Source organism: Hemicordylus capensis, chromosome 4, assembly GCF_027244095.1.
Source record: "Hemicordylus capensis ecotype Gifberg chromosome 4, rHemCap1.1.pri, whole genome shotgun sequence".
NCBI lineage: Eukaryota > Metazoa > Chordata > Lepidosauria > Squamata > Cordylidae > Hemicordylus > Hemicordylus capensis.
Window position 1 is genome coordinate 161,294,397 of NC_069660.1, and position 12,984 is coordinate 161,307,380.

At 42.6% G+C, this 12,984-nt stretch overlaps 2 protein-coding genes across 2 annotated transcripts in view; one reads left to right on the forward strand and one right to left on the reverse strand.

Moving 5' to 3' along the window:
• Window positions 1–9,092, reverse strand: part of PRDX6 (peroxiredoxin 6) — a 33,132-nt gene extending 24,040 nt beyond the window's left edge. Inside the window, exon 1 of the mRNA XM_053243988.1 lies at window positions 8,888–9,092. Within this exon, the coding sequence (XP_053099963.1) occupies window positions 8,888–8,979 (92 nt within the window). The 5' untranslated portion in view covers window positions 8,980–9,092. The remainder of the gene's footprint in view (window positions 1–8,887) is intronic.
• Window positions 9,093–9,654: 562 nt separating this feature from the next.
• TADA1 (transcriptional adaptor 1) overlaps window positions 9,655–12,984 on the forward strand; it is a 31,151-nt gene continuing 27,821 nt past the window's right edge. The window contains exon 1 of the mRNA XM_053243982.1: window positions 9,655–10,050. Coding sequence (XP_053099957.1) covers window positions 9,977–10,050 — 74 coding nt within the window. The 5' untranslated portion in view covers window positions 9,655–9,976. The remainder of the gene's footprint in view (window positions 10,051–12,984) is intronic.

Below are 12,984 nucleotides of genomic sequence, written 5' to 3' on the forward strand. Positions count from 1 at the left end.
TTGGAACTGCACCTTTTGCTGGGTCTTTCATGATGAGATGAGTTTTCCCAGTTGTTAGCCATTGTTCAATATCACCGCCTTTCGTGTGATTGAACTGTTTTGATAGTTGTTTATGAAGGCTTGTTAGGGGTTTAAACCAAAAGCCATGCAGTTCATCGTCGCCTGGCGCAGTCCAATTTTTAATTTTCTTTGCTCTTTCATTTATTAATTCTGGTGTTATTATTAGATCTTGCATTTGTTGGTTACATTTTTCGACCTCTTTCATCCAGCCTGCTTTTTTATTATAATCTATTGGATTGTCCCATAATTTCTGCCAGAATTGCACTGTTTCTTCTTTATTTGGTGTTATTTGTTGTTGTTGTTAATAATAATAATAATAATAATAATAATTCAATTTCTATACCACCCTTCCAAAATGACTCAGGGCGGTTTACACAGAGAAATAATAAATAAATAAGATGGATTGATCCCTGTCCCCAAAGGGTTCACAATCTAAAAGAAACATAAGATAGACACCAGCAACAGTCACTGGAAGTACTGTGCTGGGGGTGGATAGGGCCAGTTACTCTCCCCCTGCTAAATAAAGAGAATCACCACGTTAAAAGGTGCCTCTTTGCCAAGTTAGCATGTATAGCCCAAACTAGAAGCTATTCAGAAAGTGTTTTGAGGAAATCCCAGAACTACTCAATCAATAACCTTTATTTTGGTTTTTTAGCAACATAAGAGTAGTAGAATACATGAGGTACAAGCAAGGGTACAATATAAAATATAAAACTACAGTTATGACGCTATAAAAGTGTAGGGTAATAAGGTGGAAAATTTTCAAAATTTAAAAATTAAAATAGAACTGAGACTGTCTACAAGAGAGAAGTCTGCATCCTAATAAACAGCCGGCCAGAAGGGCTCTACAGGTGAAACTCGGAAAATTAGAATATCGTGCAAAAGTCCATTAATTTCAGTAATGCAAATTAAAAGGTGAAACTGATATATGAGACAGACGCATTACATGCAAAGCGAGATAAGTCAAGCCTTAATTTGTTATAATTGTGATGACATGGCGTACAGCTCATGAAAACCCCAAATCCACAATCCCAGAAAATTAGAATATTACATGGAACCAAGAAGACAAGGATTGAAGAATAGAACAATATCGGACCTCTGAAAAGTATAAGCATGCATATGTATTCAGTACTTGGTTTGGGCCCCTTTTGCAACAATTACTGCCTCAATGCGGCGTGGCATGGATGCTATCAGCCTGTGGCACTGATGAGGTATTATGGAAGACCAGGATGCTTCATTAGCGGCCTTCAGCAATTCTTCATTGTTTGGTCTCATGTCTCTCATCCTTCTCTTGGCAATGCCCCATAGATTCTCTATGGGGTCAGGTCAGGTGAGTTTGCTGGCCAATCAAGCACAGTACACTGTATACTTTTCAGAGGTCCGATATTGTTCTATTCTTCAATCCTTGTCTTCTTGGTTCCATGTAATATTCTAATTTTCTGAGATTGTGGATTTGGGGTTTTCATGAGCTGTACGCCATGATCATCACAATTATAACAAATTAAGGCTTGACTTATCTCGCTTTGCATGTAATGCGTCTGTCTCATATATCAGTTTCACCTTTTAATTTGCATTACTGAAATTAATGGACTTTTGCACGATATTCTAATTTTCCGAGTTTCACCTGTACATGTGAGAGTACTTAAGGACATAGTCTCTCCACAGTTGGAATCTTCCTGAACCTGCCTTCTAGAACAACTGACAGGAGGGCGTGGCAACATGCCAAAGTGAAGGCCCTCCTATGGGTTGGGATTTACAGCAGTGACAGATACACAGCAGGAAAGGGGAGGTATCTCAATCTTGGGCAAGTTTGGGACCCTGCCTAGGTCTGTTTGGCATTCTATGTCCGTTATCCTTTGTTTAAGCACAGATTTGGCCTGGTCATATTCCATAGCTAGTAAAAGGGAAAGTGAGAATCTCAAGCTTGACAGTTTGGTCTGGATAGCTCTTCTCCAAGAGGATAGGAAGGAGGACTAGTTTAACCCCATAGGTAAGGTTGGGTAGCCATACTCTAGCCTCCACCTTCATCATTCCTGACTAGTTGCAAAGTGGAATTCAAAATGCAGCGTGGGATTTGGAGGGCAGCTCTTAAAAATTTGGATTGTACCAGTTCCACAGGGGCAAAGCTATCAGGGGGAACCAATTGTGTGCCGTAGAGTAGCTGTGCTAGTGACTTGGCTTCAAATAATTTGAGTGCCGCAGGGATGTAGTGGCCTCCTTTGGACCGGAGAAATTTCAGGATAGGAGCTCCTTTGTGTGGCAAGGGTGACATGTTCGCTGTGGGCCTTTCTGGAGCTGGAGGTGTGCAGAACCACCCCCAAGTACCTAAAGGAGATGACCTGCTCAATCTTGTAGCCATCTATATTCCAGGAATGAGTCATGGGTCCCTTAGTGAAGGCCATGATTTTAGTTTTTGGTAGTTAATTTCGAGGTGCTCATCCTTGCAGAACTGAGCTAGAGCCACCAAGACTCTTCTTAGCCTAGTAGGGGTTAGTGTTCTCTCTAATTTTTTTCATCTGTGTGCAGAATGACTTTTGTTCTGGGAGGCAGTTTCAAGGCAGTGTCTGTGTATGTGCATTCAGAATGAGGCTTTCCTTATTCAACCTGAGCAGGATCTAAAATTAACTGAGAGGACATCCAAAAACTTGTGAGAGGGTGCACATGTGTATGCCTTAGAGGGAACACTGGTAGGGGTGCTTCAAAGGATTGCAGCATCGTCAGCATCGTCTTTTAGCCAGCCTGGGGGAATGGAAGTCTGGCCTGTTTAAATGGCTCACCATATCATCGATGTAGAATTTGAAAAGAAGTGGGGCAAGTATGCATCCTTGTTTAACTCCCTTGCAGGTAGGAATTAGGTTTGAGAGGTGGCCTTGAGAACTGCACCTGACCTTAAAGGAAGTGTCTGTGTGTAGGATACAGATCAGGAAAAGCAGATGAACAATCATAGATCCAGCTTCTTCTATAGCTTGACTCTCAAGATTGATTCAAAGGCAGCCTTGAGGTCAATAAAGACTGCATATAGAGAGGTTGTCTTCTTGGTGGAATATGTTTCAATAGAGCCCGCTTGCTCCTCCACAAGGCCATTTTCTTGAGCTATCCAGTCCCTACAGTTCCATTGCAAGTTCTTGCATAAAGCTTGCTGACTGTGTTGAGCAAACTGATGGGCCTGTAGCCGGAAGGGTCCTCTTTTCTGCCCTTCTTGAATATGGGAATTATAATTGCTGCTCCCTAGTGCCTAGGGATACACCTGTACAAATTGATGTAGGTGAAAAAGCGTGGCCAAAACCAGAGCCAACCACTCTGGATTATTTTTTATAAGTCTGGGGCTATAAGGCCCCCCACCGGGGCCTTCCCAAGTCTCAGATGTGCGATAAGGCTCTTAGTTTCAGATACAGACACAGGTGGCCACTTGGGCTAGTCTTCCCTAATTCCCATATCTGGAAGGAGGAAACCACAGTCATCAGGGAGGTCTTCATAGAGCCTCTGAAAATAATTTCCCCAGACCTCCGGTAAGATGCAATTATCTATCTGTGCCAGGCTAGTTTGTGGGGAGCCAGCTGTGAAACTCCAGAACGTGGACTCCTTGGCCGCAGCCGCCTGGATGAGTCACTTTCCTTGTATATCACTAGCTGTCTGTAGAGTTTCTTCTGCTCAAGGAGATCCCTTTCTGTAACTGGGCCTGTGCTGTTCCTGTAGGTGTGATAGCTGGTTAGAAATGCTTTCCTGGCCTCGACACAGTCCTCATCAAACCATGGTTTAGAAGCATGTACAAACTGCTTGGGGTGGGCCGCTGCTTATCCAGAACTACTCTGTCTAGGATTTCTGTCCCAGCCCTAGGACAGATTAAAGTTACTTGGGGAACACTATTTTATTAAGGTTCTGTTTACATAAGAGGCTAACCAGCAAACAGGTAATATCTGAATCATTTCCATACCCTCTCTTTCAAAGGTGGACACAAGCAATAGTAAAAGAGCTATTTTTTCAAAGAGTAGCGCTTTTACTGTTGCATGGGTTCATTTTTGAAAGAGAGGGTATGGCCTTTTTACTAATAGTAAAGAGCTACTAAAAGATAAGCTGAAACTTGCTACATGTCTCTTAATGCTATCTTAATTTTTGATGGTTTCAGCTCCCCTGAACAAGAAAAGAATGGAAGCCACATATTGGGGGAAAGGGAGTCCCCTCCTCCAAATCTATGAATAACTATTTAGCTTTTTTCCAGTCCTCAGCAGATATATTGAGCATTTAATTCTTAAGTATAACTTTTTTTGGTCTTACTCTTTGACCCAAGTCTGCCTGCTGCAAAGCACACCAAGCCTCCAGAAACTACAGATTGCAACAGTGAATTTGCTTTTCGGCCAGTAGATTGCCTTGGAAATGCATTTTCATGCTTAACCTTGGGACTGTAGTGTCATTCCTCAACTATAAAGAAAGTAACTATTTACCAAGCCAGTTGGCACTGCAATTTAACATGAAGCAAGCAGGCTCCACAATGGATTTGGAAACAAGCTGACTTTTCTGCTTCTTTTCACATTGTTTCAAAGAGCTGTGGCTGCTGCATGCAGTGTAAAGTTCTGTGTTTTAAGGGTTTTCTGCTCTTGTGAAACTATAGCTGTAAGCCTGGAACAATCTTCTGCTTCACATGTTATCTTGTTTCTTGATTTGGTGTATATTTCTAGACATAGGCCTAACAAAGCATTTGCAAAAGAATGTTGTACAAGTGCAAAGTTGTTATGATAGCTATTTGTGCCAAGTCTGGAGCTTGCATTCCAACCTAGTGTTTCACCACAAGCATGCTTGCACAACATTGGCACAACTTGTGGAATACTTCATTTGTTTTAAAGGAAACTTTTGTGCAAGAGAACAATTTTGCCACCCCCTCTTTTTTTTTTTTTAAAGAACAACTTTGCTCTCAAAGCTTAAATAAGTGCTTTGTCAGTCAAGATGTCAGCTACAGTCTAGCTTCTAGCCTTCTCCTGGTTGGTCTAGTGGCCAGCATCCTTGCCAAGTAGGCAAAGGAGGTTCAGTTTCCCAGAAGGGACTTTGTGCCTTTGGAGACAAAGAGCATATCCTCACATGATTTTGTGTTCACTGGGTGTAGAGGAGAGCCTGTGAAATACGGTACAAGTTACTAATCCTAACGGCTTCAAATAACTGTTACTGAAGAGCAGAAAACACGAGATGGGGCAAGTTAACATCTACTCAGTACTTCCTTGAGTAATTTGGGAACAGTGCATATTTCCTTCTGCTGAATTATAAGGCAACGTTTAAAGGGAGCAATGAATTTGGGAAATATTTTTAAGAGACCATGGAAAGCCACCTAGATTTATTTTATTGTTCATTTCTATACCACTTTTCATTAAAATAATCCCAAAAGAGTTTACAATACAATTAGAACAATGCACAATTAAAATACAAATAAAAGTACAAATAATATAAATATAATGTATCTCTGTTTAAAAGTTTAAAAACCACAGAGAACACAAAGCAGCAGCAGCAGCAAAAACTGTACTATAAAAACCTGGGTGAAGAGCAACATTTTCTCTTGCTTTCTAAAAATGGATGGAGCCAGCTGGAAGAGCATTCCAAAGGGGGCAATGACTGAGAAGGCCCTGTCCCATGTGCCTGACAGCCGAGCCTCTCTCACCATCAGCACATGGAGTAGAGCCCCCTCTTGTCAAGTGGGCAGAAACCCTTGGGAACAGTGTTCCCTCTTACACAGATTCCCAGATGTTGTTAACTACAACTCCAAGGATCCCTAGCTGCAACAGCCTTTGCTTGGGAATTATGGGAGTTGTAGTCAACAACATCTGGGAATCCCTGTTAGAGGGAACACTGCTTGGGAGAAGGCAGTCCTTCAAATATCCAGGGCCCAAATCATTAAGGGCTTTAAAGGTCAAAACCAGCACCTTGAATTGGACCCGGAAACAAATCGGGAGCCAGTGCAGTTCAGAATGGGTGTAATATGATCCCAGCAGGCAGCTCTGGATTAAATCCTAGCTGCCATATTTTACAGGAGAGCCTGTAAAATAAATATGACTTCCTAACCCTAATGGCTTCAAAGAAAAGTTACTCAAGAACAGAAAATGCATAAGGTAGTTAATTGATCAGAAGTTTCTAGCATGGACATTTCAAAATTGTCTAGTCATCTTCATATCTACTGAGGCCTCACAGATCTAGTGTAGTAAAATACAGTAATTGTACAGCAGTCAAGTTTTGTTATTCATTTACAAGCCTTCTGTGTGAAAGGGCTTGGACTTTAATAGGAATTGCTTAGAATCTTACTGAATATTATCAGTAGCCTATCTTGGCTTGCTGGTAAATGAACTCCGAATTAAACTAAATCTGTGTGCCTGGATACCTACACAACAGAACAGATACTCCACAAACAAGCTTTAGTACACAAGTTAAATTAGAGTTTGATAATTGAAACACTAACAAACACAGATTAGAATCCCTCATGCTCACATTTGCACTACTCATTCCTTGTCTTTTGTACATACCATAAGAGTAAAGATAAAGTGTGCTGTCAAGTCGGTTTCGACTCCTGGTGACCACAGAGCCCTGTGGTTGTCTTTTTATTTTATTTATTTATTTTTATTTTTACATTTTATATCCTGCTGTTCCTCCAAGGAGCCCAAAGCGGTGTACTACATATTTAAGTTTCTCCTCACAACAACCCTGTGAAGTAAGTTAGGCTGAGAGTGAAGTGACTGGCCCAGAGTCACCCAGCAAGTCTCATGGCTGAATGAGGATTTGAATTCGGGTCTCCCCGGTCCTAGTCGAGCACTCTAACTACTACACCACACTGGTTCTCTTTGGAGTATGAATGCAATAAAGATTGATTAAAGTATCCTGGGTGTGCGATCTGCACACCCAGAAGCAGAAGCAGGATTATCTGCAGGGAAGGTAAGCTCCTGCAACCTTCTATGCCACCTGCCCTCAAGCCCTCTCACAGGATCGTGAGAAAGGGTTCTATGATGGAGAAAATTGTGCTCCCACTGCTAAATATAAGAAAGGCACCAATTTTAAAAAGTGCCTATTTGCCCACTTTGCAGGGGTAACTAACTAGAATATGCAGACATACTTTTAAAGGCAACAGTCCTATGAACCCATATCTGGATTAAGTCCCACTGAGCTAAGTGGAGACATTCAGAATAAACTTAGATAGGATTTACCTGCATGATTCTTCAATATAGTTGAAATATTCCTAGCTTGCTCCCTCACTCTTCAAAACAAGGCTGCTTTCCCCTAACCAGAATCCACATCATTTATCTGATTTGCCCATCACTGGACAGTACTATCAGGCTGTAGTAGGAATAGCAGCACTGAGGATGATGTATTTAATAATTCACATAATTATCTCTTTTTAGAAGGGCGGAAGAACTGTTCAAAATTCAGAAGCCTTGTACACACTTATCTTTGGTGCCAGCACTTCTGGGATCAAATGATTGCTTATTCTTCCAAAGAAAAATAAGTGCAACATAATACAAATCTAATAACTTAAGTATAGTAATTTTAGCAGGAAACAACTGTATGAACAGGATCAAAGCAATCTTTCAAAAACATTAAGTAGGGCAAAGGAAACTGATGTGTTAGAATACAGAACTTTGAAGTTAAGGGGATATTGCATCATCCCCTGCTAACTGGGCAAAGAGGCACCTTTTACCATGGTGATTCTCTTTATTTAGCAGGGGGAGAGTAACTGGCCCTATCCACCTCCAGCACAGTACCTCCAGTGACTGTTGTTGGTATCTCTCTTATGTTTCTTTTTAGATTGTGAGCCCTTTGGGGACAGGGAGCCATCTTATTTATTTTTTATTTCTCTGTGTAAACTGCCCTGAGCCATTTTTGGAAGGGCAGTATAGAAATTGAATTATTATTATTATTATTATTATGGCCAAACCAAGGCTTCTACAAAGCCACAAGTTGGGCATGAAGACCAGGTATTCACAGTTACACTGCCTCTAGGTAGAGTGTCTATTTGACTATCATGGCTAATAACCATTAAAGCTATACAAGTCAGTGACCACCATGTCTTGTGGCAATGATAACTGCATTCATAACTGCATTTTATAAAGTCCTTTTCTTTGTCCTGAATCTACTGCCCGTAAGTTCCACTGGGTAATTCCAAGTTCCAATATGGGTGTGTGTTATTTAGTTCACTTTCCCATTATATATAGCTCATAAGCCCATCATAACCTCCACATGTAGCACAATGCTATGCATATTGCTCAGAAATAACTGCTACTAAGTTTAATAGATCTGTTAAAGATTGTAGCCTTATAGCATAGTAAGGTTGGAGTGAACCGGACAAAGAGTGAAGATGGGCCCTTGCCTCAGCAAGGAAATGCCCACCTCCTTCTTCAGAGAGGCAGAATTTCAAGAGAGAGGAATGAGCAAGCTAGTGCTCAGCAGGCAATCCTCCTCTTCCTCAGGGGCTTTGGGAAGCCCCTCCCTCATTCAACTATAGCTATGCCCCTATCAAAACTTACTTAAAAAGAAATCCCAGTATTCAGGGGGCCACTTACCTATAAGTAAGCCTGGGATTGCGCGCGCACCCCCCCCCCACTAAGAAGCTCCTTCAAGAACTTTTAGCTGGTTGGAAGCCCTTCTCCATAAAGAAGCTGCCCCAACTCTTGACCACCTTGGTTACCCTTTTCTGCAATAAGATGATGGTTTCCCCTTTTGCTAGTAGCTTCCCACACGGCAAAGGGGGAAAAGGACTTGAATTCCCTCTCTCTTCCCTACGCCACCACAGCGGGAAGCCAGCACCGCAGCGAAGCCAGCCCAAACTCCGCAGCAATTGTTACCATTCATTCTTACTCACGAGTTGCCCAAGAAATCATGGAAGCGGATAGGGCCATGCGTAGTGTTCGCCTGGAAATTGGGCGCTTCGTCTCCGAGCAGCAGGCCCGGCATGGTGAGCAACAAGACCCGAAAAACCGCTCAGCAACGTTCAGACAACAGCACCCCAAAGGAAACGGGAAGCGAGCGAGTCAAAGGCTGCTTTGAGACACACAGCGTGGGTTTAAGGGGCGGGATTATGAGGCGGAACTAACGGAAATGCCCACCTTCGGTTCTTTAGTGCTACATGCCGGAGCGTACGGCTGTACAGAGCACGATTGCGTAATATGAGCAGTTGCAACCCGAGAAAACAGATATTTTACTCATAAATAATACGACTGTATTCAGTGGGGCTTTGCTCCCAGGTATGGGTGCATAGGATTGCAGACTTACTCTGGAGAAAGGCTGCAAAACTCTATACGCACTTACTCGAGAATAAGCTCTAATGCGGTTTCTGTGGGACTTCGTTCTTCTTAGGATCGGACCGTAAGAAAATGGTTGAATGAACTTCTTTCAACCTGTGTATAATTGACGGCCCAATCGTACTCGGGCTTACTCCTGAAATAAAAGCATTGCACTGTCCTCCCCCACCCCGTGCCCTAGAAACTTGGGGAAGAAGCGAGGTGAGCTAGAAAATCGAATACTATCATTCCAGGTTTGACACCCGCCCCAAATAATCCCATTAAAACGTACTTTAAAAGAATTGCGCTGTTATGCCCAATGCTATATGTAGGTCAAGGGCTATTAGCTACGAAACGTCCATAATTAGGCACGGCCCACTACTTTTCAACCTAAAAGAGCCATGGAGGAAGTGAACCAGTTACTGTGTGGCGATGGGACTTTCCAGCAGATGGCCCTGCAGGATGGGAATTGGGGCTACGGTACGGTCTATCCCTGACTCAAAGTGATCCTTTGATAAACCTATTTGCAGAGCGGGGCTCTCCTTTTATATTGTTATGCGGCCAGGAGCCGCGAAACAAACACTAGCGCTGCAGATTGCTATTCAGGTTGACGTAGACGTTTGGGGTGGTAAAAGTGGAGCGAGCGGGCACTTCCAGAAACCGCTCTTGCTATGGCGACCTACGTGAGTGAGCTTGAAGTGGCCAAGAAGAACTTAAGCGAGGCTCTGGGCGAAAATGTGAAGCAGTGAGTTTAAAGCGGGCTTCTTTCCCTTCCCTTCCCTTCATTTCTCCATCCGCTAAGTCCCTGGGCTGTATCTGGGAGACGGGCCTAGTTGGGCCTGCTAAGCTCCAGTCTCGATTTTTGCCGTGCTCCGGGAACTGCTGCCGGGATTATGCATATGGGATCGGGCTGCTGGACATCCAACTCTTTCTCCTAGCAGAAGAGAGCTTTTATAGGAGTTCTCCTCTGAAAGAGGAGGGTGTCGCCTCGTGTCTGACTTCAGCGGTGGCGTCTTGTTTTAGAATGGGCCTCTCTCTCTCTCCCAACTCCTACATCTCGTTTCCCCCATAGAGAGCAGTTAGTTGGACAGGCCGTTTTTCAGACCCCCTCAACTCCAAATGTGTTCTTTATTTTGTATTTGTGACGGTAATCCTAAAATGCTGGTAGGGGAAACGAAAGTACTGTATGGTGGCCCCTTATTTTAAGGATGTGGATGGTCCCCTGACTTCAGGCGGTTGTGTAGTTCAGAGTATCAGAAGAGCAATACAGTAGTTTGGTTTTATATGGCACATACAATTCTCAAAACAACAAGTACTGACACTTTAAATGTGTGTGTAATAGATATGCAGCACGTTCCTAGGCATCTAACTCAGAAGCAAGTCTCCCCTCTGAGCTCAGGGGGTTTAATCCTCTCTTAAGTAAATTTAGGATTGCAGGGTTAACTGTGGACTAGGCCTACAGAAGCTTGTATCACAATAACACCGACCTGTTGATCTTTTAAAATGTCACAGTACCCCTTTTGTTGGTTTTCCTGCAACAGACAGTCCTCCTCCAAATTTGTTCATATCACATTCCATAATCTTTACTACAGTCCAGCATGGTGGAGTATTATTATTCCCCAGTTTTTAATAATTGTTTTTAAAGTCAACAGATCAAATGAAATGTTTGTATGATGTTCTGTTGTGAGCTGCTTTGAACATTTAGTTGGTGAAATATAAATAATCAGGAGAATAGAAACGCTTTCTAAATAGTGGGATCTGTTAGAGATGCTTGAGGGACAATGCTTAGATCTAATTCTAATATGATATTTTTATTAACCCCCTCTCAGCCTAAATCTACTCAGAATGGGCTGGAACTGATGTTTCTGTTCTAAAATGGGGATATGTTAGAGACACATGAGCATAATATTTTGGAAATTAAACTCATGCATTATTAAAATTGTATTAGCCCCTTCTCAGCCAACCCCCTTTTAAAAAAAGAGAGAGATCTATATGAATGGTTCTAAAGCTTAAAACACAGCCAGATCTATGTCTGGAATAGGTAGAAATGATGCTGTTGATGTGTTTAGAAAACCAAAGCAACGTGACCTACATAACTTCCACACATTCTGGTGTTCATTTTGAGCAATAAACAGTATTTCAGGGGGAAAAGGCCTGGATTGCCATCTTCTGAGCTATGTAGACCAGCCAAAATTTGGTGGACCATCCCAAATCACAAAACCCTTTTGGATTAGATAACACAGGAATCCAGAAAAAGTGCACAAAATCAGCATTCTGATACCCATTCTGGTGTTAAACAATATTCTGAAGAGGAGGAGGAGAAACAACATCCCCTGCTAACTGGGCATTCCCCTGCTAACTGGGCAAAGAGGCACCTTTTACCGTGGTGATTCTCTTTATTTAGCAGGGGGAGAGTAACTGGCCCTATCTACCTCCAGCACAGTACCTCCAGTGAACGTCGCTGGTGTCTATCTTGTTTTCTAAGAATGTGAGCCCTTTGGGGACAGGGAGCCATCTTATTTATTTATTATTTCTCTGTGTAAACCACCCTGAGCCACTTTGGAAGGGTGGTATAGAAACTGAATTAATAATAATAACAACAACATGAATTTCTGATCTTTGCAGACCAATGTAGTGTAGTGGACATTACTGGACTTTGATGAGGAAAACCTGAGTATAAACCTCTGCGTTGCCATAAAGATTCTTAGGTGATTTGGGGCAGTCTCTCTCTTTCCTCCCACGCCTCCACCCAATCTACCTTACCTGGTTGTGAGGATGAAAGAGCGGAAAGGGGACACAGCATGTTGTGCCCTTTGCTGCTTAGAAGAAGGATAAAGTGAAAAATGTAGCTATTAACCAACTAACTAATTTTGTAACTCCGAGCCATCACAAGTGCAGCAGTCAGACCACTTGATATTACTCTTGATTTGTTCAACTTCTTTCAAGAGCTTAGGCTTTGTAAGTTTAGTCATTCTTTGGATTAGTTTATAATGGCATTTGCCATCAAAAGAAATCTTTTCTGCTTCAGCACAGGGCAATATCTGAATCATCAGATCTTCCTTCAAGCTGTAATGGTTTAACTGTGGACAGAGCGGCCAGAAAAGGCCTCACTCTGGTGACATTTTAATAACGCCATGAGAAGCAAAGATATATACTCCATGTTAAAGAGAGAGAGTGTTATGGTGATGGGGCAAGGGGAGTGGATTGGGATGGGAACAACACTTCCACATGCCTTGGCGACATCCAGGGTGGCTCTACATGGGTCTGTCTTTGAAGAGTATTTGGAAACTTCAGTCTGTCCAAAATGCAAGGGTCTTCACTGGGACCTGTTGCACAAATGATATTACTTCAGTTCTTTACCATCTTTACTGGCTTCCAATTTGTTTTGTGGATCATCAATTCAAAGTGATGGTACTGACCTTGAAGGGACTTGAAGACCTGCCCTCCAGTGTGTGCCTGCCCCAACATCATATCATGATTGGCCCAGCTCTGTGTTCCCCTCCCCTTTGAAGTGAGGTGACTGGCTACAGGTTAGAGAGTCTTCTCAGTGGCTGCCTCCAGGCTCTGGAACGCTCTCTCCCACTGGAGGTCCATATTTCTTCCTATCGGAGAGCCTCTTTAGTAGAGCCTCATTTTTGGTCTCTTTAGGAGAGCATTTGATGCCATGGCCATGTAATTG